The sequence below is a fragment of the Meles meles genome, chromosome 17, assembly GCF_922984935.1.
Source record: "Meles meles chromosome 17, mMelMel3.1 paternal haplotype, whole genome shotgun sequence".
NCBI classification, from domain to species: Eukaryota; Metazoa; Chordata; class Mammalia; order Carnivora; family Mustelidae; genus Meles; species Meles meles.
The window spans coordinates 18,620,962-18,646,924 of NC_060082.1; the positions used below are offsets into that span (position 1 = coordinate 18,620,962).

General features: G+C 34.2%; 1 protein-coding gene across 3 annotated transcripts in view; it reads right to left on the reverse strand.

Moving 5' to 3' along the window:
* BRINP3 (BMP/retinoic acid inducible neural specific 3) overlaps positions 1-25,963 on the reverse strand; it is a 399,003-nt gene that overhangs the window by 62,134 nt on the left and 310,906 nt on the right. For all 3 annotated transcript variants that reach the window (XM_045983654.1, XM_045983655.1, XM_045983653.1), the window contains exon 7: positions 10,030-10,252. In XM_045983654.1, coding sequence (XP_045839610.1) covers positions 10,030-10,252 — 223 coding nt within the window. The remainder of the gene's footprint in view (positions 1-10,029; positions 10,253-25,963) is intronic.

Below are 25,963 nucleotides of genomic sequence, written 5' to 3' on the forward strand. Positions count from 1 at the left end.
TAAATGACTATGAAATAAATTTTATGATAAATGCCATTTAAAACAATATAGAGAAAAGAGTTATTTGATTAAACAACATTTTAAAACAGAATTTTGTTCATCTACTATAAAGTAATTAGTCTTAATTTTTAGCAAATATAGGCTTTTTGGAGTAAGTGTTCAAGCTGTTGTGCACATCTCACAACTAAAAGGAAACTATGAGTCAAGTTACTAGCTGGGGACTGGGAGATGAGGTAGAGTAGTGCATGGCTGTAATTTGAGCTTAAATAGCCACAAACATTGTGGAAAGTAAGTAGGAGGAGTAGTGAGCTCTCAACTCCATATTTCCCAAACAAGAAAGGATTTTTCTTAACTCATTGTATAGTGTGACTCTTCAAGATTGAAATAAAAGTCATTAAAATGACCTCAATGAAATACACTTCCACTCAGCCTTTCCTCTTTTTAGTCAAGGTATAGTACCTATAATCTGATAATTATTCTTGTCCAAGCTAGCAAATGCTACTTATGTATAAATGTCTTTTCTAAGCATGTTTAATCTACGCTATCTAGGAATAACTGTAACATCATATATGAATTATTTTATCTCACCAAATTTTGTCTCTCTTCATTATTAGAGAAACAACAAAATCTTTTTTCCCCCAGATTATATATTTTAATACAAGATAAGGATTGTAATCCCTGTCTGCTTTTCTTGAAAGAATGAAATTACTTATTGAAATGTCCTGTAACGAATTAAAATTATTTTCACTTCTATAATTCTACTGTTCATAAATTAGGAAGCTGCAGTTTATCTTCACATATTTCCATTTGGTTCCTGTGCCAAGTAAAATTTGATTTTTCATCAATGTTTAATAGCTATATTTACCTTATATTGTTGCTTTTAATGTTCTGTATTTATTAGTTTTTTTATTAGTTTTGTAATGCACCATTAAAACTTGGCAACAACTTATACTTTTTCATTGTCCTCGTTCCTGGGCCAATATTCTCTCAAAATGTCTTTCTCAACATTGTGTTAATGTTACACATTGTGTAACAATAACATTATATAATAATGGTGCATTGGAAGATCATCTACATACTGTAATAACACATGGACTTTGACAAAACTAACTGTAAAAATAAAGAGAAAACCATACATATTTATAGCATTAGAGTTTGAAGTACTTCTCTATCTCAAATAAACTTTATGGCAGCTAGAAGATATTTATTACCATGGACAAATCACATTTTTATACTTCATTTTTATTGCTTTCAGGACATATTCAAAATGGATCCAGGTTTTTATTAGATTTTATATCTATTCAAAATTTCCCCTATTATTATAAGTGAAGGGAACCAATTTAAATTAGTTTATGATATAACAGAATATCATTGCAAGGATAAATCAGATACCACATATTATTGAAAGTATGAAAAAAAAAGAAAAAAAAAATCTGTTATAGGCAATCCTCTAATGCATTAAGAAAGAAAGCTGGCCGAATGTGAGGAGGTACTATAGATTAGCAAGAAGTTGTAAATTGATTTCCTAAGAATACCAAATCACTCTGCATAACAAAAATATAGAAAGATTTCAGTAAAGAGGGATTATATTGAACAAATGAAGGTCAATAAAGAGGGAGGGTTAAAAGAAAAAAATGTCTGGATATACAGCAAAGGAGAAAGGGAAATAAAACAGGCTGCAAAAAGATGAAAAGGTATTGAAGATAAAAACAAATATGATTTAAAGGATTTTTGCACATTATTCCTGCATGTCAGATATAAATACCATTCTCATTTTCACTTTGAAAATATTGAAATTTCTATTTTCCTTGCATGTGTTACAGAGTTGTAAATACTTGGTGACACATATGGGGCAGAAAGAGTCATATTGCATTTAGAAATAAAAAAAGTTGTATAACAAAGTCTCAGAGACTGAAATGTACTAGATTTAAGGGTCAAGTGGAAATAAGGGTTTGAATGATAATTGAATTCTCTGTCCCAGATTGAGTCTACATGCCAGCTTCACTGTCATCCACCACAGACAGGATTTCTGCAAAAGAGATGGTTAGCTACCCCTCTCACACCCATATCCCAAGGTCTTACTGATAGGTAGAGACAGGCCCTTTCAGCTATGGTCTGAATGTTTGTGTTCTCTCAAAATTCGCATGTTGAAATCTTAACCCCCCAGATGATGGTATTATGAGTTGGGGACTTTGGGAGATGTTTCAGTCATCAGGATAGAGTCATTGTGAATGGGATTAGTAATTTTTTTTTAAGATTTTATTTATTTATTTATTTATTTATTTATTTAGGAGAGAGAATGACAAAGATAACAACAGAAAGCATCAGCAGGAAGGAGGGAGAAGCATGCCTCCCACTGAGCAGGGAGCCCCATCTGGGGCTTGATCCCAGGACCTTGGGATCATGACCTGAGCTGAAGACAGGTACTTAACCAATTGAGCCACCCAAGGCACTCCATGGGATTATTATTCTTATAAATAAAACTCCAAAGAGATATCTCATTGCTCCATGATTTGAAGACATACCTAGAAATTAGCAGTTTGCAGTGCTGAAGAGGGAAAGCCTTTACCAGAGCCCTACCATGTTGGCACCTTGACTGGGACATCTAGCCGCCAGAATTGTGAACTACTTACAAGCCACTACCTCTGGGTATTTTGTTAGGACAGCTAACTAATACACTGTTTCATTCCATTTGAAAGAATGAGGGAAGGAATTCACCTGCTTAATGGCAAAACAAACAGAACATGATATGCATATTGTAACAGGTGATCCATTTATATAGACTTGGAAACATTTTATATAAAATGGCAACTCATTGTCCTATGATTCTAGAAGTTGAACTAAAATATTAGAAAACAAATCACAGAGCATTTATCAAATATTTATTGAGCACTTGTTATCCTTGGATTTGAGAGCTATGTCTAGGAACTCCAGCAAATAACCAAACATTCAGATTTTCTATAATCTGCCTGAATCTCATATTTTCAGAGTGTTCCAGTGGTCAGGTCAATCCTTCCCAAACACATTAACAGTTATAGTTCATTTCAGCTATCCAGACTTATTTTATCCTCTCTTACCCAAAGACACTCTTAAATCTTTACACTCATTTTCGTTTCTCAAGTGTTCATTTTTGTTTTTGTTTCTTGTTCTTCCCCTTAGTTCATGATCATAGTATCATTCTGAATTGTACTAGAATTAGAGATCAGGAGTAGAGGGAGGGAAAAATGGAATGTTGACTGATTTTATGAAATAATCCAAACTCCATATTTGTGTATCAATTTGAAATGGCATTTGAATTAAAATCATTTTGATCTATAGGGTTTTAGACTACTCCTATGGCTGTTATATTAGTTCAAAATACATACATATGTGTATACATAATGTATATATTTATATATATTTTGTATATATTTATATATTTGTATGTATATTATATAAAAGCCACTGGTGACTAATAAAGAAACATACGCATATATACATGTATTTATATCCCATCTATATTATATATAATACATTATATATATCTATAATGGATATTATATATGTGTGTACATACATACATATATACACTAGAGAAATTATTAGTAAAATATTCAATATTATTTGATGAACACTCACGATTCAGGATTCAATCTGGTTTGCACTCCATGTGATGAAAACTAAAGTTACAATATCCTGTATTTAGCACAGCATGTATTCATAACATTAAAGATTTCAATGATATATGGATTAAATACTTTTAAAACACTCAATAACACTTTTAAAGATAGAGTAAATGTTAGAACATATGTCAGCAAACGTTTGTTCTATAAGGAACCAGACAACAAATGCTGTAGGGTTTCAGGACCATATAACTATGTGGCAACTAGCTAGTTCTGCCATTATAGTTGGAAAGTAGCCATAGATATTATGTAAATGAATGAGTGTGTTTCTTTACATATGGATATCAAAATGTTAGTTGCATACAGTTCTCATCAACCAAAAAATGCCTTTCTACTTTTGATTTTTTTTAACAATTTGAAATGTAAGGAGCAGTCTTTCCTTAGGGACTGATACAAAATGAGGTGGCAGTCCAGTTACAGTCCACATGCCAATTTGTTAAACGCCACTATTGAGCATATATAGGAAGTGCATGACATAGTTCTCAGATAAGAATAACATAGATCTAAACTTATTTTACCCTGTGATGTTAGAGAAGGGATTTTATCATATCTCATCTTCCACTATTAATGAAGAAGAGATAATTTCATAAAAATATTTTAATCAATGCTTAGTGGTTTGCTGCTACCTGCATATATTGGCTCAGGAGAGCCAATTATGCATATCACAAGAATTGGCAAATCCTATAAATTAGGTTTTTTATCCCCCCTGGAAAGTTGGTTGTTAAACTTTTACCCACATTCCTTCAATGTATTATTTCTAAGTATCCTTGGCTATTCTGTGAAGAACATATAACAGCACAAAATAATGGAGTTGAGTTTTTTTTGTAGGGATTATGTATGAATATTTTTAATAATTGCTTTAATCATTTTCCTTTAATGAAGGGAATATGTCATTGTTCCTTATCTCAAAAGTTTTAGAATAGCAGCAAAAGTTTACTACCTCTAAGAAGGTAGATTACCACAGGCTTCACAATTTATTCAAATAAGAATGGGGATTTCACAAAACCAGACAAGGATCCCACCAAAAAAGAGAACTACAGACCAATATCCTTGATGAACACAGATACAAAAATTCTCACCAAAATACTAGTCAATAGGATTCAACAGTACATTAAAAGGATTATTCACCATGACCAAGTGGGATTTATTCCAGGGCTGCAAGGTTGGTTCAATATCCACAAATCAATCAATGTGCTACAACACATTAATAAAAGAAAGAACAAGAACCATATGATACTCTCAATAGATGCTGAAAAAGCATTTGACAAAGTACAGCATCCCTTCCTGATCAAAACTCTTCAAATTGTAGGGATAGAGGGCACATACCTCAATATTATCAAAGCCATCTATGAAAAACCCACCACAAATATCATTCTCAATGGAGAAAAACTGAAAGCTTTTTTGCTAAGGTCAGGAACACGGCAGGGATATCCATTATCACCACTGCTATTCAACATAGTACTAGAAGTCCTAGCCTCAGCAATCAGACAACAAAAGGAAATTAAAGGCATCCAAATCGGCAAAGAAGAAGTCCAACTATCACTCTTCACAGATGATATGATACTATATGTGGAAAACCCAAAAGACTCCACTCCAAAACTGCTAGAACTTGTACAGGAATTCAGTAAAGTGTCAGGATATAAAATCAATGCACAGAAATCAGTTGCATTTCTGTACACCAACAACAAGACAGAAGAAAGAGAAATTAAGGAGTCAATCCCATTTACAATTGTGCCCAAAACTATAAGATACCTAGGAATAAACCTAACCAAAGAGGCTAAGAATCTATACGTAGAAAACTATAAAGTACTCATGAAAGAAATTGAGGAAGACACAAACAAATGGAAAAATGTTCCAAGCTCCTGGATTGGAAGAATAAATATTGTGAAAATGTCTGTGCTACCTAAAGCAATCTACACATTTAATGCAATCCCTATCAAAATACCATCCATTTTTCAAAGAAATGGAATAAATAATCCTAAAATTTATATGGAACCAGAAAAGACCTCGAATAGCCAAAGGAATATTGAAAAAGAAAGCCAAAGTTGGTGGCATCACAATTCTGGACTTCAAGCTCTATTACAAAGCTGTCGTCATCAAGACAGCATGGTACTGGCACAAAAACAGACACATAGATCAATGGAACAGAATAGAGAGCCCAGAAATCGACCCTCAACTCTATGGTCAACTAATCTTCGACAAAGCAGGAAAGAATGTCCAATGCAAAAAAGATAGCCTCTTCAATAAATGGTGCTGGGAAAATTGGACATGCAGAAAAATGAAATTGGACCATTTCCTTACACCACACACGAAAATAGACTCAAAATGGATGAAGGACCTCGATGTGAGAAAGGGATCCATCAAAATCCTTGAGAAGAACACAGGCAGCAACCTCTTCGACCTCAGCCGCAGCAATTTCTTCCTAGGAACATCGCCAAAGGCAAGGGAAGCAAGGGCAAAAGTGAACTATTGGGATTTCATCAAGATCAAAAGCTTTTGCACAGCAAAGGAAACATTAACAAAACCAAAAGACAACTGACAGAATGAGAGAAGATATTTGCAAACAACATATCAGATAAAGGGCTAGTGTCCAAAATCTATAAGGAACTTAGCAAACTCAACACCCAAAGAACAAATAATCCAATCAAGAAATGGGCAGAGGACATGAACAGACATTTCTGCAAAGAAGACATCCAGATGGCCAACAGACACATGAAAAAGTGCTCCACATCACTCGGCATCAGGGAAATACAAATCAAAACCACAATGAGATATCACCTCACACCAGTCAGAATGGCTAAAATTAACAAGTCAGGAAATGACAGATGCTGGCGAGGATGCGGAGAAAGGGGAACCCTCCTCCACTGTTGGTGGGAATGCAAGCTGGTGCAACCACTGTGGAAAACAGCATGAAGGTACCTCAAAGTGTTGAAAATAGAACTACCCTATGACCCAGCAATTGCTACTACTGGGTATTTACCCTAAAGATACAAACGTAGTGATCCTAAGGGGCATGTACACCCGAATGTTTATAGCAGCAATGTCTACAATAGCCAGACTATGGAAAGAACCTAGATGTCCATCAACAGATGAATGGATAAAGAAGAGGTGGTATATATACACAATGGAATACTATGCAGCCATCAAAAGAAATGAAATCTTGCCATTTGCGACGATGTGGATGGAACTAGAGCGTATCATGCTTAGTGAAATAAGTCAATTGGAGAAAGACAACTATCATATGATCTCCCTGATATGAGGACATGGAGATGCAACACGGGGGTTAGGGGGTAGGAGAAGAATAAATGAAACAAGATGGGATTGGGAGGGAGACAAACCATAAGTGACTCTTAATCTCACAAAACAAACTGGGGGTTGCTGGGGGGAGGTGGAGTTGGGAGAGGGGGAGTGGGGTTATGGACATTGGGGAGAGTATGTGCTATGGTGAGTGCTGTGAAGTGTGTAAACCTGGCAATTCACAGACCTGTACCACGGGGATAAAAATACATTATACGTTTATTAAAAAATTTAAAAAATTTAAAAAAAAAGAATGGGGATTTTAATGTCACATAAATTCATGAAAGTAGCAGTGATGACAGTATAAACTTGGTGAGATTAATCTGAGTGAGTATCCTGCTTTATTTCAAGGATGAATTACACTATGCTCTAGAAAGAAAAACTTCAGCCTACATGTCTTTATAGAGAAAGTGTCAAGAAATCATCTTACTCATTGAGGTTCATTTTGCAGGTCTCATTTTGTTTGGTTTTCCTTATTGTTCCACATTTTAGACAATACTAAGGGTGTGATGAAGTCAAGAGAAAGCTGAGAAAAATTCCGTAAAGGAAGGACCAAAAATAAAAACTCAAATGGAAGTGAGTCACAGGTATCGCTAATCTACTTCTTTCAGAAAATTTTGAAAACATACTTCACAAATATCCAACCTTTTTTTTTCATTGTATCCTACTAACAGATTGTAGTACCTAGTTTGTTGTTGTTATTGTTCCCTAATGTCATTTTATAACATTCTATTAAAATTGGGGGAAAAAAGCAAAACAGAAATAAATCCCACATTCCTAGTAAAAGAAGAATTGTGATGGAAAGAAACTCTAATTCAATAAAATCTTTAATCTAGCAAGAAGTCTGCATTTTGTGTGTGTGTAGTGAGTGATAGCCAACATAGGAATTATGCTTAATTAAAAAAAGAGAAAGTTAAGGGAAGTCTCTGGTGATCTCTGGCTTACTTAGGTTAAAAGTATTAGAAAACAAATATTTATTTCTACAGTTTATTAAATTTAGTTCCATTTATTTTTCATTTAGTACCAAATAATGTATCTTTCTTTTATTCTTTTTTTGTCATCTTTATTTTACTCTGCTTATTTATTCTGTATAGATCCAACTTGGATTGTTTCATATTTTCATACTTTTCTTACAAATCCTGTACTTTCATGACATCGTTGTATGTTTAAGTTTTATTTATTTTTACTAGAATTAATGTAGCTATCATGATATATTTTATCCCACTATCCGCTCATTTCCAGTTTCCATTTCTCCCCTCACCCCTTAAACATATCTTCAAATTCTATGTATTTTCCTTTTTTTTTTTTTTTAAGGTTTATTTATTTTAGAGACAGAGAGGGAGAGAGAGCACAAGAGGGAGGAAAAGAGATTTGGAAGTAGACTGCCCTGGGCTGCATCCCACTTTAAAATAAAAGTAATGGGAAGGGCTCCATCTCATGATCCTGAGATCACAACCTAAGCAGAAACCAAGAGTCAGAGGCTTAATCATCTGTGCTGCTAGGCACCCCGTATTATATTCCGATCTCACAATTTTACATGCACTGATAATTGCCATTCCAGTAGTTCAAATTTCTCCTGAACTTCAGATGTTTATATCCTGCTCTAGCTGTATTTGTTTTGTTTAAAAACAAAAACAAAACAAAACAAAAAAAGTAGTATTAGTGAGGATGTTGAATGTTTGGAACTGTCACTCATGGCTGGTGGAAATATAAAATGGTGCAACCACCTTTGAAAACATTTTGGCATCACCTCAAAATCTTAAATATAAAGTTATCTTATGACATCAATTTCACTCTTAGGTATATACCCAAAAATATAAACAACCATGTCCTCTTTAAAAAAATGTACATGAATGCTCATAGCATTATTCTTACTAGACCGAAAGTGGAAACAACCCAAACATCTATCAAAGAATTAATAGATAATGCAAATATGATGTACCCACACTGCTGATACACTCTACAATACAGATAAACCTGAAGGCACTACACTACATAACAGAAGCCAGCCATAAAAGACCGTGTACTATATGACTCTATTTATATGAAATGTCAAAAATAGGCAAATTATTGGGACAAATAGTCGATTAGACAAATATCCCCTGGCTGGGTGTGCTAGTATGGGGAAGGATTTCTAATTGGTACTAGGTTGCTTTTGTGACAATAAAAATGTTCTTAAGAGGTGATATTTCATAAATTTTGAGTATTCTAAACACCACTGAGTTACAAAAATGATGCCAATGATCTATTTTGAAATTGAAATTTTAAAAGATGTATAGACTTTCAGGTGTTTTTTTCAGTGAAAAAATCTATAATAATAGATTTCTTCTCATAATTAAGCATCAAATCAAAAATTCAAGCATTATGTAACAGAGATACTAACACAGATAAAAGTTTGGTAATATTTTCCTATATTTCCCTTAGCTTTATATTTTGCTGTGTTTTTTAAAAATCTGACTTCAAATAAATAAATACAACTTCTCAAAGCAATTGTTGCAAAATCCAAAAACTGCTTCACAAAATTAGCTCAGACACAAATATTAAATATTAAATTTGTGCAAATAAAATTGCTGGAAAAACTTGTACAAATTTATCATTATTCATATAAATTAGTACAAGTTTTTCCAGCAATTTTCAGAGATTCATGTAGAATGAGGGTTATTCATGTTTATTCATGTACTTTGAGCACAGCTCAAAGAAAATGAATTTAAATTCTTTTATTTGAAAATTATATATTGAGAAATTTCACTGCATGATCCTGCTTACTCCCTATGCTTACAATATAGCTGTAGGGTTTGTGTTTTTCTGTTCACTGTAATACAATTATTAGTTAACTACCACATGAAACAGAATGATTTCTTAATTCTGAAAATAAAAGAAAATGAAAAACAAGGAAGTGTCAGTACATGGGCTCTCCATTGGGTTACTGCTTTGGAAAATACAATTTGTTATTCTGAGACTTAAAAGAAAACACCATGCTATGTATATTACCATAGCTGCATTCAGAAAATAAACAAAGCTCACTGTCAAAACAATATCCTTTGTTGTCTATAGGCCACAAATGTCTTACCTTTGTCTTGGCAAGCTGATGAGGGGTTGTTTATGACACCTCTTGCTAAGGCTAAAGAGCTTGTGTACAATTTTCTGCGCCTTTAGGAATAGTTGCTTCATGCTGTTCTCCAGTTGCTCATAGCGGCGCTGAAAATTAGAATCCATTGTCCACAAATGCATTATGGTAGATGTGTTGAGGAAATAATTCATGGGTAGCCTTTTCATAAAGAACTTGAATTCATCTGGAAAAATGTTAAAATTCCATACTTTAATACAACAATTATTTCCCCTTTTCCCCAAACACATTTAATATGTTAATAGAAAAACAAATACTATTATTTTGTGTGTAGCAAATTAAGAGCAAGTTGGGATTTTTTTGATGCTTTAGAATTGTTTTCTTTTTTATTCCCCTTAAAATAGAACTTTCATGGTAGAAGATAATTAAAATAATTTGCACTAAAACAAATAGTGTGGCCAGAAAGTTTAAGCTGAATTTAATTTTTCCATGTTCTCCTTTCAATGGTATTTGAATGAACTTTCTCCCACAAGTAGTAGTCAATAATCTAGCTTTCATTTTTGGCATTAGTATGAATACTCCTTTCTAGGTTTTTTATATTAAAGAAATATTTTCATTAACTCAGTATAGAAAATGTATGTTCATTACTAAATGATTATATTAATGTTCAAAGAAAAAGAGAAAGCTTTTAAAACAAAAAAATACAATAGTCAACCATGCATTCTGGTTAAAAACAAACAAACAAACAAAATTGTATACCAAACAAATTGTATACCAAAGATAAAAATTTTTAAAGAATTTAAAGCTCTAATTCTGGCTTTTGTTTTTATGCTGATAATTATCATATCTGAAATTGTTTTGTTTTCAAATGTCTGATTAACCAACAAACAAACAAAAATTAATGCTACACTAAAATAAGCAATCTCACCGTCTATTAATTATCTAAATACAAAAGAAAGCTGAGACAATAGCCAAAAGATGCAAACAACCCAACTATCCATCCATAGATGAATATATATACTAATTATGGTATACATATAAATGAATATCATTGACTCATAAAAATAAAATGAAGTCCTGATACATGTCACAGCACGAATAAACCTTGAAAATATATAACTGAAATAAGCCAGAACCCCCCCAAAAAGACAAATATTGTATGATTCCACTTAAATGGAATATCTAAAATAATCATGTTCAATGAGATAAAAAATAGATTAGAGGGGCGCCTGGGTGGCTCAGTGGGTTAAGCCTCTGCCTTCAGCTCAAGTCATGATCTCAGGGTCCTGGGATCCAGCTCCACATTGGCCTCTCCGCTCAGTGGGGAACCTGCTTCCCCCTCCCTCTGCCTGCCTCTCTGCCTCCTTGTGATCTCTCTCTGTCAAATAAATAAATAAATAAAATCTTAAAAAAAATAGATTAGAATTTACCAGGGGGTAAGGAAAGAGTGAATGCAACATTATTGCATATTAGCTACACAATTTCTGTTTGCGGTGATGAAAATCTTTTGGTAAAAAGATTGTGCTGACAATTGTACAACATTGTTAATGTAACTAATGTCACTGAATTATACAGATAAAATGACAAATTTTATGTTGTATAATTTTACCTCAATTAAAACATTTTCATACACCGAGAGGAAGAGGTAGTATAGCCTTTCCCCCACCTCGCCTTTTCTTCCAAAGCAAATAAGAAGAGGGACTTAAAAACAAAACAAAAAAAACAAACCCTTTTTATTGCTTTGACTATTTCTTTAAAACATCAGTTTTGTTAAGAATATCATGTTGCACCCATGTCACTGTAGTAGATGGCTGAGTTTCCTCCCCACAAAAAACAGGAACCCACAACAAGATTTCTAAAGTGTTTTCAGTGGCTGAAGAAGTATTATTTGACAAGTGAGACAAATGATATTTTAGTCATTATTCTACCCATCAAAAAGTTACATAGTGTGCATTAAACCTTAGCCTCTCTTTGCCTTTATTTTCTCCCTTGAAACTGAAATTTTCAGTGTACATCGTGGATGGTAATAATCTCATTTCACTTTAAAATTGTTTGATGTTATAAACAGCTTTTTAAATTACCATTTAGTTAGTTTTAAATATCCAACTCAAAAACAGTTGTTTTAAATGTTCTGTTGCAGCTACTTTTATTTAACTGGAATTGGACAAGGTGTGTCAAGAGCCATTTCTTGATGTAGGTTGTGTGTCTAACACAATATTTTAAAACCTCCAAATTATCATTTCTGTATGCCATTCACTTGGGCAAATTACATTAATACATATACATATTTAGAGCAATTAACTTGTATTTATTTTATGAATCAGGGCTATTTCAATATTCATATCCAGACTTTTCGTCAATGCTACAAATACAACTTTTGGGCAATGAATAGAAAATTACATTCATGTGAATTGGAGCTATTATTTCATCTAAAGCAAATGAATGCAGAGCTCTGGCATCTTTTGGACATTTATGGTATCAACTTTTACCAGAAGAAGAAGGAAAAAATAAAATAAAAGGAAAAAGAATGATTTATGAAGGCAGCTTTTTGAGGATGTATCCATTGGATATGCTGCAAATCTCGTTTTTAAGTAAGCAGGGTATAAATAAGAGATGCGTTTTAAAATTCCAATTTCACAGAACCCTACATTTCGTTTGGTCCCATATGTCTCTTTTGAGAAATTCCCTCTTTTGAATAGAAGAACTGATGCATGGAAATTGGAAAGCATTTCTTGGATTATTCACAGAGCAGATGTCGCCACTTTGAAAACTAATCATTCATTTCATTGTCATCTTTTACTTGAACACTTTTGATAAGACTTTATTGTTTCATGGCTAGGCATATTTTAATTATTTTCACTGTTTGTTATAATACTATTCTGAAAGTTTCTAAATTAGTGAATTTTATTCAAATTAAATAATATTTTAAAATGGAATGTATTTTATATTACCAAAGTGTACGTAATTGTATATGTCAGCTGAAAACCATCATTATGTAATTTCTAAGAAACAAAGTTTTAACATGGCACTTGAATAATTACTTCATTATGAAGTCATTAAGAGTCACTACTGACAGTCATTCAAAACACTTGTTAGACACCTGTTGTGCACAGAGCATACAGATGTTTCAGTCTATGAGAGCGACCATGGATAAACCTTTCATCATATTTTTTTAAACGGCAAATGATATGAGATAATTTCTGATATTAAAATAACATCTTCCATTTCTGAAATTCATTCTACATAGAAGTCAAGAGAATCTCCAGAAATATTTATCTTTTCTTTTATGCTTGGCAATTAGTAAAATCCATATTTATAGAATGTGAACATGAAATTTGAATTGTTATAGAATTGTTATATTAGGGATTTACATATTAGGGATTACATGTTATATTAGGGATTTACATATCTACAAAAAGAAAATACAATGATTCCGGGTGCAAGATAACATTTTATCCTACAGTTGTTGCCAGAAGCCATATTGAAGATAAAGTACTATTGCTTTTCAAATGGCAAGTAAACACTAACTAGCCATACATTTTGGGGTGAATAAATTTGTAAAAGAAAACAAATTAATGTTATATAAAAATAACCCAGAAAAACGAAATTTAATTTCTAAGTTATTAGAGAGACACTAATCTGGAAATACCTGTTAAGTATGTAACAACTGAGTACTTTTGCTCAGCATGGTCTTGAGGACTATGGAGAAACAAAATAAAACAACAACAATAATAATAAACATCCTCTTGCTTACAGGAATTTATAGTCAATTGGTCTTAACAAAACGAATTCACATAATGTGGAGAAAAATGCACGAGATGAATGAATTCTGCAGAGGCAAAGAGAATTAGGCTAGGTGACTCTTTTCCAATAAATTATAAAAGACTAGAGAGCCATCATCTTGACTTTCTATACTGCTATTACTTCTCTATTAAAAATGAAGTATTTTTTTAAAATAGTTGAACAAGTTTTGATCTTTCTTTCTCCTTTCCCCTGATAGTAACTCTAGTTAACACCCAATATTTAATTAGCTAATTTTGGAACTCATTTGTTCTCCCCCATGCCTATCTCCCTTTGTCTCTATCATTAGTTCTTACTTTGACAAGAACTCTTTTAAGTGCTTTAAATATTAATTAATTATTAATCCCTCCAATAATCCTTCATGTAAATTTTATTGACTTTATTATGTTTGTAGAATACAGATGACCTTTACTTTCTTACCTCTAATGTAAGCAAAAATTTTTATTAACACCTAAGGCACTAACATATTGATCTTATGTATTTATATGTTTGTACTCTATTCTTATGCTTCACAATTGAATTAAATAGGTAAGAGTAGAAAACTGAAAATTTCAGGGTGTAAAATAACCAGTCATAAATAGGTAAACCTTGAATTATGTTTCTGTCTATATTGATTAGCATGAAAATCACTGACCAATATCACTGATTATGTATTTTAGAATATTCAGAATCTCTGTTCAGAACTGATTTAGAATATATTTTCAAAGGTACTGTGCATTCTTTTTTTTTCCTTTTTTTTTTTTTTTTTTTTTTAAGCAGGCCTCACACCCAGTGTGGAGCTTGATGCAGGACTTGAACTCATAATCCTGAGATCAAGAACCTTAACCAACTGAGGCACCCAAGTTCCTCCTAAAGTATTCTAAATTTTTTAGAGCTTTGAGAACATATAATTTACTTCCTCAAAATTGTAGAAAAGTAATCAGGTGTTTTTGATTATTATTTTGAAATTTTTTTGAGTTATAAATCCATGAAAATAATCCAGAACAGAATCTGCTTCTATTAGAAAGCAGGACTATGGTTAGGAAGGACTGAGGGAGGAAACTGGTGTTTTTATGAATTCATATGAATGTGTTATTTGATTAAAATTGAAATAAATATTGTGAATCCATATAAAAAGATAGCCAAAAATACTACTGAATTATCAATGCACTATGTGAATGTCTTATGTGCCCAACATTTTAAAAAAGTGGTCTTATTTAGTTGTTTGTTAATAAAAAAGTAAAATCCTGTTGGTTCACATTTCATGCATTTTTTTTCTGAACAATTAACATATTGAGACAATCAAAGTATCTTTTCAGTAGAAATGACCATGCTTTATGGATGACAATTTTAATCATTCTGAAAGCATAGAAACAGTCTCATCATCATAATAAAATACTGTATAGTATCTAGTAAAATGTGCAGGGAGACAGGGCATCTTAAAATGAAAGACGGTAACAGACAAAAAAATGTGGGTCAGATATATTCGAAAAATCTATGAAACATTGTTTTTAAACAGAATCATCATTTCTGATTTTGTGACACTACCAATCTAGTGCCTTTAAACACATCTCTCCTGCTTATGGTTGGGAATGCAGGATTTTCTGAAATAATATGTATTAATAACAACTGTAGTAACACAAATTTCCTATAAGCAATGAACTAATAAAACAAACACGACTTCCATACCCTGAATGCAGTACTGTACCCTGAACACATGGAAAAATATGTTCTGTTTCTATGGCTGGATTTTAATTTATAAATCTGTTGGTTTAGTCTAAAATAGATTTATCCTTATGTTAAGTACTACCTCCAGAGCTGAGAAATAAACATCAAATTATGCCCATCACTGGTCTTCCAAGTTATTGCCCAACTGGAACACCCTGTTAGAAGTTACTTTTTGTTCCTCGAGACCCAGTTTTGAAGATACCATGGATTCTTCTATCTTCTGATTTTCACTAGCAAAGATTTGCCTCAATTAATGGCAAACCTTGACACCATAGAAATTGTGGCCTTAAGTGGGGATGTGAGTAGGAAGAGGGCTGATGTGAAAAAAAAGTTAAAAGAAAATCCAGATCATCAGCATCCTGAATGGCAGGAAGTTCCCGAGGGCAGAAATGAAAATCTGATCCCCGAGGGAGTACAATGAATACATATTTTGACCCCCTCCATAATTCTGACTGTAATTATTCAATTTTTACTTTTACAAAGTTTTTTTTTAATATCCAAAAATTTCATAAGGACTATTTGAATGATTTGTATCAGCTTAGAATCTTCCCAACCTCTACAGTGAATCACTGGTATGACTTTGAGAGGCCACATATCAGTGCAAGTCTGTTCACACCATTCTGTAAGTCATAGGTATAGAATTTGTACTGAAATTGACAAAATACTATAATGCTGCCTAAGGTAAATGGCAAGCCTGTTCAATAGCTTGTGAACGGCCGATTTTATGAGGTTACAAAGTGATGAATACAAAAGGGCATAAATCTAAAACTGACCCTAATTCCCCAGCAGCTGCCTAGGAGTAAGTTGTGTTTTTCCTGCTTTCTTTTTCTCTGAAAGACACGGCACATTTTTATATTAAAATACTTTAATACAGTGAGCCAGTTGATTTGGCTTTCATTGCATTGCCCTGTTTATGAACTCCTTATCGAATGTTTGAGAATTACCCAAGCAGAGCTTTAACTGGAGAACCTGCAAGACTCAGGTCTTGCCTTTCTCAGTGCCCATGCAGAAGAGAGTGGGTGCATCCTATAAGCTTAAGGAATCCGTTGTACCAACCCAGATTTCGAATCTTAAGCTGTTGATGCAATAGCAAAGAAGATGTCCAGAGCAACTGCCTTAGGAAGTAGTGATTAAAGCAGTTATGGGAGTGTTTGGAGCAGTCTAGCATTTATTGCAGTTAGCAGTGATGACTTCACTAAATAAAGCTTGTGTAAAACTTCTGGCTTCATCTTGACTATGTAGCATGAGTATGCCTCTCTAGGTTACTTGATGATTTCCAATGCTTTATAATATCCTTTAATGAATTCCTTATCAGACTCGGTTGGCTAGAGCCTGTTTTTCTTACTTGCACCAAAGAATCTGCCAGACTGAAGTGATTTGGCAATAGCTCTCACAGGCAATAGGCAGAACATATACTTGGTGTCCTACACTAGTTGAGACAGAGGCTTTTTAAATCCATATGGTATTACGAGTGCAAGTCTAACAATAGAAATACCACCTGTGCTCATCTAGAATGTGCAGAAACAGCATTTGAGACTATGTGCCTGCATAGAACTGCATGAGGAACATGAAAAATTCAAAGACTGAGGGTGAGTTGGTTACTACAAATAAAGATGGCTTGCTCAGAGAGCTCAAATTCCTACACTTTCTTCTCAAAGAATAGAATGAATGCTGGAGACTTTCAAAGACTGTGCTAAAGGACTCTTTTATCTCTTGCAGCTGTAGGGCTTCAAAACAAACTTTGATCCCAAGACTGAATTTAAATTCCTGACGGATCTGTTAAATTAAAGTTAGAAAGAACACTGATTGGGAAGGCATGGGAACATGGGAACTGGAAGGTAGATCTATGAAGGACTCAAATTAACTCAGGATAATTTAAGGCAATAATTATGAATGCTTGTTTCCTTGTCCCCAAGAAAGAGCACCTTCTTCTTTGTCTCACAGACTAATGCTGTCTTGCTTTCAGACATTGTAATCCTCTTAATCAAAGCAGTGACCTTTACGGGGAAGCCAAAATTCATCACACTCCACTTCCATCACCCATCATGACCCAGGGGAGTTTTTGAAACTATTCTAAGATTACTTTTCCAATAGGCTATCAAGAATTTGCTAATTTTTATTGAAGAAAAGAAAACATTACACATGTTGGTGAAAAGAATGCTGACATCTCTGATGAATACTGTAGCTGTTTTCTGTCGGCTGGGATGCCAGTTATTGTGAAAATCTGGGTGAAATCAGAAAATTCTCATTTCAATCAGGATAGAATTAATACTCTGTGACCGAGTCCTGCCAGCGGCTGTTAATCATCAGAGGTACAACGAACATAGGTATTGTGATATACAACAGGTCCAGTGTGCTACTTGGAAAGATCTAACCAGTAGGAATTTTATAGATTATTCATCAACTCATGGTACACAGGGATTTAAATATAGGGCCATTGCCCTGAGGTCCTATTTGATTTGTATAACTGGAAAACAAAATTAAATCTGGTGACTAAGACCTGACTTGAGTCATCAAGAGAGAGAAGAATGAGGCCCTATTGAATTCCCAGTCCTGAATTATTTCAAAGACTCAGAACTCCTGTAACACAGTTTAAGTGGGGCAAATCTTTCCTTTTCATTGTGAATTAATTTTTAGGGCTCCTGAATGCCAGAATATTCCAGGAATCAGTGTGCTGCCTTATAGAAATAAGACAGTAAATTGGGTTTTCCCTGAGTCCCTCTCAAATTAGGCCCAGTGGGACCTTAACTCATGCCATCTTCATTTTCCCAGTCCCTGACTAAAGAATTAGAATAGGAGAACATTGGCTCCCTAACGTATTATGAAATAAGGTCTATTAAGATAAGAAAGATAAAACGAAGCTTCCCTTTCCTACCAAAAGACTAAATTCGAAGTGATATTGCTTGTTTTGTATACTTGACATAATTGCAGGAATGAGAGATCCAGTCAGTACTGAAAATTGTGAGGATACTATTCATACTCCATCTCCAATTAACTCACCATGTTGGCTACAGCTTAATCATAGAGGAACTCTAATTAAGACTGCTATTCCAGATGTGGTAGCTTACTGGTGGCATGACTCCTGGCACTAGGGATAGAGCTTCTTCTCTGATACAAATTGTTTTCTCTATCATTGTAAACAGAGAATATACCAGAAGCAGTTTTCTTTCATGTGTCAGATACAAGAGCTAAACATTTTCATTTTATCCTGGAGTTCAATCATTTCATAGCCTCTGTGGTACAATTTATTTCATGGGAACATAGATCATCTTATCATGCCACAGGAAGTATTTTGCTAACGACGTCATACTGAAAAGATATGAAAAACACAAGTAGCAGTTATGCGGCTGTTGACCCATACTTTAGCTGCGTACAAGGACTGCAAATAAATCTAATGACAGCTGAAGCACTCAGTGCCTGCACGAAATTTCTAAGTCAGTGGTCCTGGCACATTTGGATATTCCCTCCAAAATGAAGAACAGGTAACTGCTCCTTCAACAGCCTTCATAACAAAGATGTACAAATGTTGGAAGTTGCAGCAAATGAATTATCTAGCAATATCTCTGATAATGATGAATTCAATAATCTCTATTGGGGTATCCGAGGGCCCAGTTGTAGATTACTTTGCTCCTTAATGTCCTCAAGAAATCGCTCTTGTGGGGCGCCTGGGTGGCTCAGTGGGTTAAAGCCTCTGCCTTCGGCTCCGTCATGATCCCAGGGTCCTGGGATCGAGCCCCACGTTGGGCTCTCTGTCAGCAGGGAGCCTGCTTCCTCCTCTCTCTCTGCCTACCTCTCTGCCTAGTTGTGATTTCTCTCTGTCAAATAAATAAAATATTAAAAAAAAAAGAAAAAAAGAAATTGCTCTTGCTGTGTGATTTAAGGAATATTCCTGGCATAGCCTCTGATTCAGAACCTCCAGTCCTCCTGCTGATTCCGTGAACTATCCAATCCATGTCTTCAAGTAAATTCCTTTTCTACTGCGGTCAGATTCTGTTCTTGAAAGAATGTTGACTGATGCAGTTAATTGAGGCCGTAAAGGTAATTATAATCTAGAGCTTAACAAAAGTATAACAACTACTTATTGAGTGTATATTGTGTGCCTATCGCTGTGCTAGTTAACTGTTAAAACTACAATAATAATTATTGTAGCTATAACAATAGGATTTTCTTCATTGGTTTTCCTTGTAAATTAAATTAATTACCATGAAAACTCAATAAAATATCTCATATAATTAGTAATAAATGGTAGCTATTATTCTTCTTACAATTTACTCAGCATTTCTATGTGTGCTATGCTGGGCACTTTACATGGATTATCTCATTTAATCCTTACAAAAGTCTTTGGGGATAGGTGCTATTATATTCTTCATTTGTTCAAAGTGACAGTTATTAATTAGAGTTCAAAACAAACCAATTTTGAAAAAAAAGCATGACTCCTACCTTAAAAAAACACAAGAGAAAGTTAACAGGGGGAAATATTATTTTCTCTACATAAAAATATTTTAGTTGGTAGACTACACAAGTGTTATTATATCTAACCTTATAACAACACAATAGGAAAGGCCATCTTAACTGAGAGGTAATATGAAACTAATTTGAATTATGGAATTATTGCAAAGAGCCAACTATGAGAAAAAAACGAAGAAAATAATAGATTCAAAGAAATATAAAAGGTGAGCTCATTTTATATTTCTCTGAGAGTTGGGACCACATTTTACTTTTCTTTGTATTTTTCCCTCCCAAAAGCCTGACAATACATTACATATAGTATGAATTAAGTATGTATTTCTTAAGCGACTAAACCAATTGACAAGATCCAAAGAAAAATAGTTGAAGCTAAATATAAACATATACAGAATAATTCATTTGGAAAAATAGAGTTTGAGTTTAGGCATATAAAATACGAAGTTACGGGTTACCCGTGTGGGAAAGCAGAGTTGAAATAATATGTGTGTTATAGTTCTAAGCCTGAATATTACTATGGAAAAAGGGAATTCAGGCTGAAAACAACATTGTAAAATAAAAACATAGATAAATTTCTTAATTTATGGATGAAAAACTGGCAAATGAATTGCAGGTGGTGAAATTATAGTACAGGTAAGGTTCAGAATATTGTTAAATATTGCAAATGTCTTGTCAAAAATTAATCATTGTTTAAAAGCAAAACTAACCATAAATGACTCTTAATCTCACAAAACAAACTGGGGGTTGCTGGGGGGAGGTGGGATTGGGATAGGGGGAGGGGGCTATGGACATTGGGGAGGGTAAGTGCTATCATGAGTGCTGTGAAGTGTGTAAACCTGGCGATTCACAGACCTGTACCCCTGGGGATAAAAATACATTATATGTTTATTAAAAAAAAAAAATTTTGGAAGGGGAGGCGAACCATAAGAGACTATGGACTCTGAAAAGCAACCTGAGGGTTTTGAAGGGTCAGGGGTGGGAGGTTGGGGGAACAGGTGGTGGGTAATAGGGAGGGCACGTTTTGCATGGAGCACTGGGTGTTGTGCAAAAAGAATGAATACTGTTACGCTGAAAAAATAAATAAAATAGAAAGAGTAAAAAAAAAAAAAGAAAAAAAAAGAAAAACTAAAACTACATAGTCACGATTGCATAAGGAAAATGTACATTCGGTATCTTCTAAGTATCAAGTGCTCCTGTAGGCACCAAATTCTCTTAAATCTACACAATAGTTAGTGCTATGTCCATGGTAAAAATATTAAAACCATGACTTGGAAATGTTGAATACACTCCTCCAGGTATGAAGCCTTGTAAATAATACCTAGAGAGAAACTGTGGAACTCACAAGCAACGTCTGCCTATGAGATCGAGCTCATTAGAAACCATGTGCCTACTATCAGACAGAGGGTAATGTTGGTGAGAAGTAAGAGGCTTTACATCATACCCTTTCAACAGCCAGCAATTCACAAATGATACACACTTTCTCTTAAAGTGGGAAAAGCCCATTTAGCATCACCTCCCCTTGTCCATTTTTTGCAGCAGTTTTAATTCCTTTCTTTTTTTTTTTTTTAAGATTTTCTTTACTTATGTGAGAAAAAGAGTAAGAGAGAGCATGAGAGGGTAGAAATTCAGAGGGAGAAGCAGACTCCTCATGGAGCTGGGAGCCCAGTGTGGGACTGGATCCCAGGACTCCAGGATCATGACCTGAGCCAAAGGCAGTTGCTTAACCAACTGAGCCATCCAGGCGCCCTTTATTCCTTTTCAACAATGAAAGTGGAGGCTGAAGAAATTTAGTGTTTTCCCTACAAACACAGGTCTACAGAAAAGCTGAGTTAGTACTTAAACCAAGAACTTTCACCCATAACTTGTACTTTATATACTGTGTTGTTATTATTGTTATTGTTGTTGTTATTAAAAATACATGAAAATATGATCATTAAAATAATACTAATGCACATATTGTTTAACTATTATGAAGTATTTTCAGATAAGACAATTATAAAATTATTAAATAAAGAAAACCACCATTTTTTAAATAAGGTTCGGCAATTACCAGTAAGCATAAAGAATATTACGCTAGTCTGTCACAGTTTATTCCCAGTAAAATTCCAAGTACAGGTAGGACTCTCCATGCGCTATGGAGAAATTATCTGAGTCCCTGGATATATGATAGAGGCTTAAGGCATTGTTTTAGAGCTTTGGAAAATCTAACTTTAACAAAGGGTAAACACACCCTTCAAATATCCAGACCTCTGGGGAAAAAAAAATCAACAAAGGTCCTGCACAGAAACAGCAGGGAAACTATCAAGACGGGGAGGCTATCTCCAGCAGCTAAATAGAAGCCTCTACACACATCTAGGAAGTTTGGAGAAGCCAGGCCATTACGTGGCTGTATGATACTCATTTGAAATCTGCTTTAATTTTTCTTCCTTTCTTATAAAAGTCTTACATGTAATTGAAATCTGCTAGCATAAAAAAATATGATAAAATGTTTAGTAAAACAGAGTCGGTGCCTGTGATGACAAATAAATGCCTGAACATATGTTTGTATGTATCTGCGCACATAAAATTAATATATATAGGTATTCTTATATATAAGATAGTAATATAGGTCGTATACTTATACTAACTCCTTCATCAAATATTTATATATTAGCTTTTATGTAAATTAAGAGATGTTATATTCTTTACTTTAATTATGCATGAATTGAAAATATCTCCTCATAGTTCTTAATTTTTGAAGGATTGTTTACCTGGATTCAATTAACCAAATGTGTTTTGTATTGTGTGCCTCCAATACATTATTCATAATATTACCTAAGTTTGTTGGGGACTTGACAATTTTTAAATAAAAGCAATATCTGATTCTGCCAATTGTTCATGCTTATTCTAATTTATTCCCAATCAAAACATCTCAGACCTGCCATTGACATGTCACAGACTATTGGCATTTGTACTCAGTTATTTGCTATGAATTTGGCACCATCATCACCAGTCTTTCCGACATCCCCTTCCTTGAACAGTTCAGGGATAGAATTTATCAGAGAAACTTGTGGGATGTGGAAGTCGGATATGAAGTGGAAACCACTATTCTCAGAAGTTTATTCCAATAAACACACAACAGAGACAGTCCTTCCCCAAATTCAGTGACATGGTGGCTTCTACGGATTTAGTCTTTGTCACAGAAATTGCGGCTTGCCCAGAAGCAGCAAGATCCAAACACCTCTCCACAGGCTCCATCTTCCGTTGCTAAAAGCATGCGGCCTCTGGGACCTATCCAGACTCCGGCTTTTCCATCAGTTCCAGGGCTTCCAGATTAAGTGGATTTAGCTGTCTCTCTAAATCTCTGTCTATCCCTTTCAGTCCCTCCTTTTCCAAGTTCCTTCCTCATGTAAGCATTAGCTCCCATTCAGAGCCCCTTGTTCCCCTATGCTTTTAGGGGCCTTACTTTACTAAGTTCAGATGAAGAAAGCCGGTGAAGCAGCCGTGGCTGGTTTCCTGCCATAGCCACCGTCTCTCGGAGAGCACCGGTTTTATTGCTGACCGCAGTGGGACCAAACATAAAACGATTTGCCGTCTCTGGTGCATCTATAACAACATCGGGGCCAGTGAAACAAAAGCAGCAATCTGCAGGGGTTCGGGAGGGGCATGTCAGGGGTACAAAGTTTTGCTTTTCAGATGTTGGTCTTGCTCTTCTTCCTTCCAGGCCTTTCCTGCATCCTCCTGAGTGACATGCAGGCCTGGGGGTGGAGCGACTGCATGGTAACTATGAGAGAAAACCCAACGGCAAGGAGAGACTTTGTTCTACGTCTCCTCAATTCCATGAAGCAACACAGGCACCACCATCCCTCTTCTTTAATGCATGGATTATTGTAGCTGAGGCTGGACCAGAAAAAGTGTGGCACGAGAGCTCCTCACCTTCTTTCTTCGTGAGCTTCTTACATTCTTAGAACTCATGGACGACTCTATGGACTTTTGTTCATGTGGGATGATAGTTTATAGGTATTTACCAAGTTAAATATCTATTTAGTAATTCATGTAAAATAACAGTCATCAACATTTTACATATAAGCAACATATTCTGAAAAATGACTATATTTTTGAGACAATATATATATTTTTAAAGATTAGCATTATTTCACAGTTTTGCAAATGTCCTTAACATCTTGTTTAAGAGAAAACATCTGATTCTCATATCTGTTCCTGCATTCAATTTTTTGCAATATCACACACCAGGAAGCTTCTAGACATCTCCACTATACGCTCATAAGAGAATGAAAGTGAAAAAAGAAGCAGTCAGGTTTCAGTAACATTATAACAAGAGGCTTAATGTTGTGGACCTCCTAAAGGTATCACAGGGACCGCCAGTTTTCCTTCGACTACACTTTGAGAAATGTTGAACAGAAAACTAATATGAGTATAAACTGTCATATTCTAAGTTTATATATTAGGTAATGAATGCAAATAATATGTAGCTAACATATAAAATAGCTACATATGTTTTACATGTAATACCATTATAGTATGTTTTATATGTAGTAACATTATGTATTAATGATAACAACCAATGGGACCAATTTCATAGTATGAAGCAACATCATATTTTCTGTACTTATCAACAGAAGATAGTTATGCTACTAATTTGTGAGAAAGGGAATTTGTGATATTCATTCCCCAAGAAAGTAACACGTAATGTTTCAGTTTTCAAATAATCTAAGCGTAATAATCAAAAATAAAAATCATATGTTAGTTTAAATTAACCATTGCTGCATGCTTTTTGAAAATCTAATTTTTTTTAAATCATAGATTATTTTGGAATTACCTGGGGCAGAAAAACAAAACTGAAACAACCATTATTTGATGATTTTCCCCAACAATGCACTGCCAAGTTTCAAAACTGGAACATCATATTTATTTGATCTGATGTAACGGTGAGCTTTTATGATTGTAGTTCTGAAAATCACCATTACAATTCTTAGTGGAGAACTCTGAGAGCCAGTCATAAAAGATATAAATGAGACCATATGGTGTTAGAGCCTGATGCTTTTGTAGAATCCTAGCACTCTGTATAAGAAAAGTGGTCTAATAATAAACTCATGGCAATATTACTTCTTTCTCACAACAATATTTTCAGTAGTAATCTAAGCAATAAAAGTAATAGCAGGTCTAACACCACTGGCAATATTAAATTGAAATAGCAAATTGCAAAGCTAGTAAAATTGTTATCAGAGGGATTGATCTACAATAGAACCAATATTTCAAGCTCCCAAATAAATGTTCAATAACGTGATACCTCACTATTGTGCAAGCATTATGATAGTAATTTACCAAAGATATATTGCTTAAAAAATATCTTGCCATCTTTCATATAGTGGGACAAAACACAAAGAACTAAAATGAAAATACACTTATTTTTATGTTCCAATGGATTTTAGTTGTTCACAAAACCTTACTTAATTTCAAGGAATGTTTATTTGTATTGGAACCCATGGAAACATTAGACCCTGGCCAGAAAACTTTCTTCTCTGTACAAATAAATGCAGTCAGTATAATTATTCAAGAAAGGGTTAGGAACAATTCTCATGTTTTACAAATAAATTATAGTTTTTTTTTCTATTGCATATTAAGAGTACAAAAAGCATAATTTTTATTTTTTATAGGACACTAAAAACATTAAAAGAAAGCTATGTATTTAGTTATTATCAGTATCATCTATCTGTCATCTATCTATTATCTATCTTCTATTATATATCTTGTAATTGATGGGAGAGGCTACATTTTGCTTCTATAACAGTTTATCCCCCAAAACCTACATACTTAAAGCAAAAACAGCCCTTCTTTTTCGCTCATATTACAGGCCCAGTGGATCAGCAGTGGGTTCTACTGGATCCAGGCTCATGGAGGCTCTATCTTCTTCTAAGTGCAAACTTTGGTACATAAGGCCTTCTTGGTCTTCACAGTAAGGGAA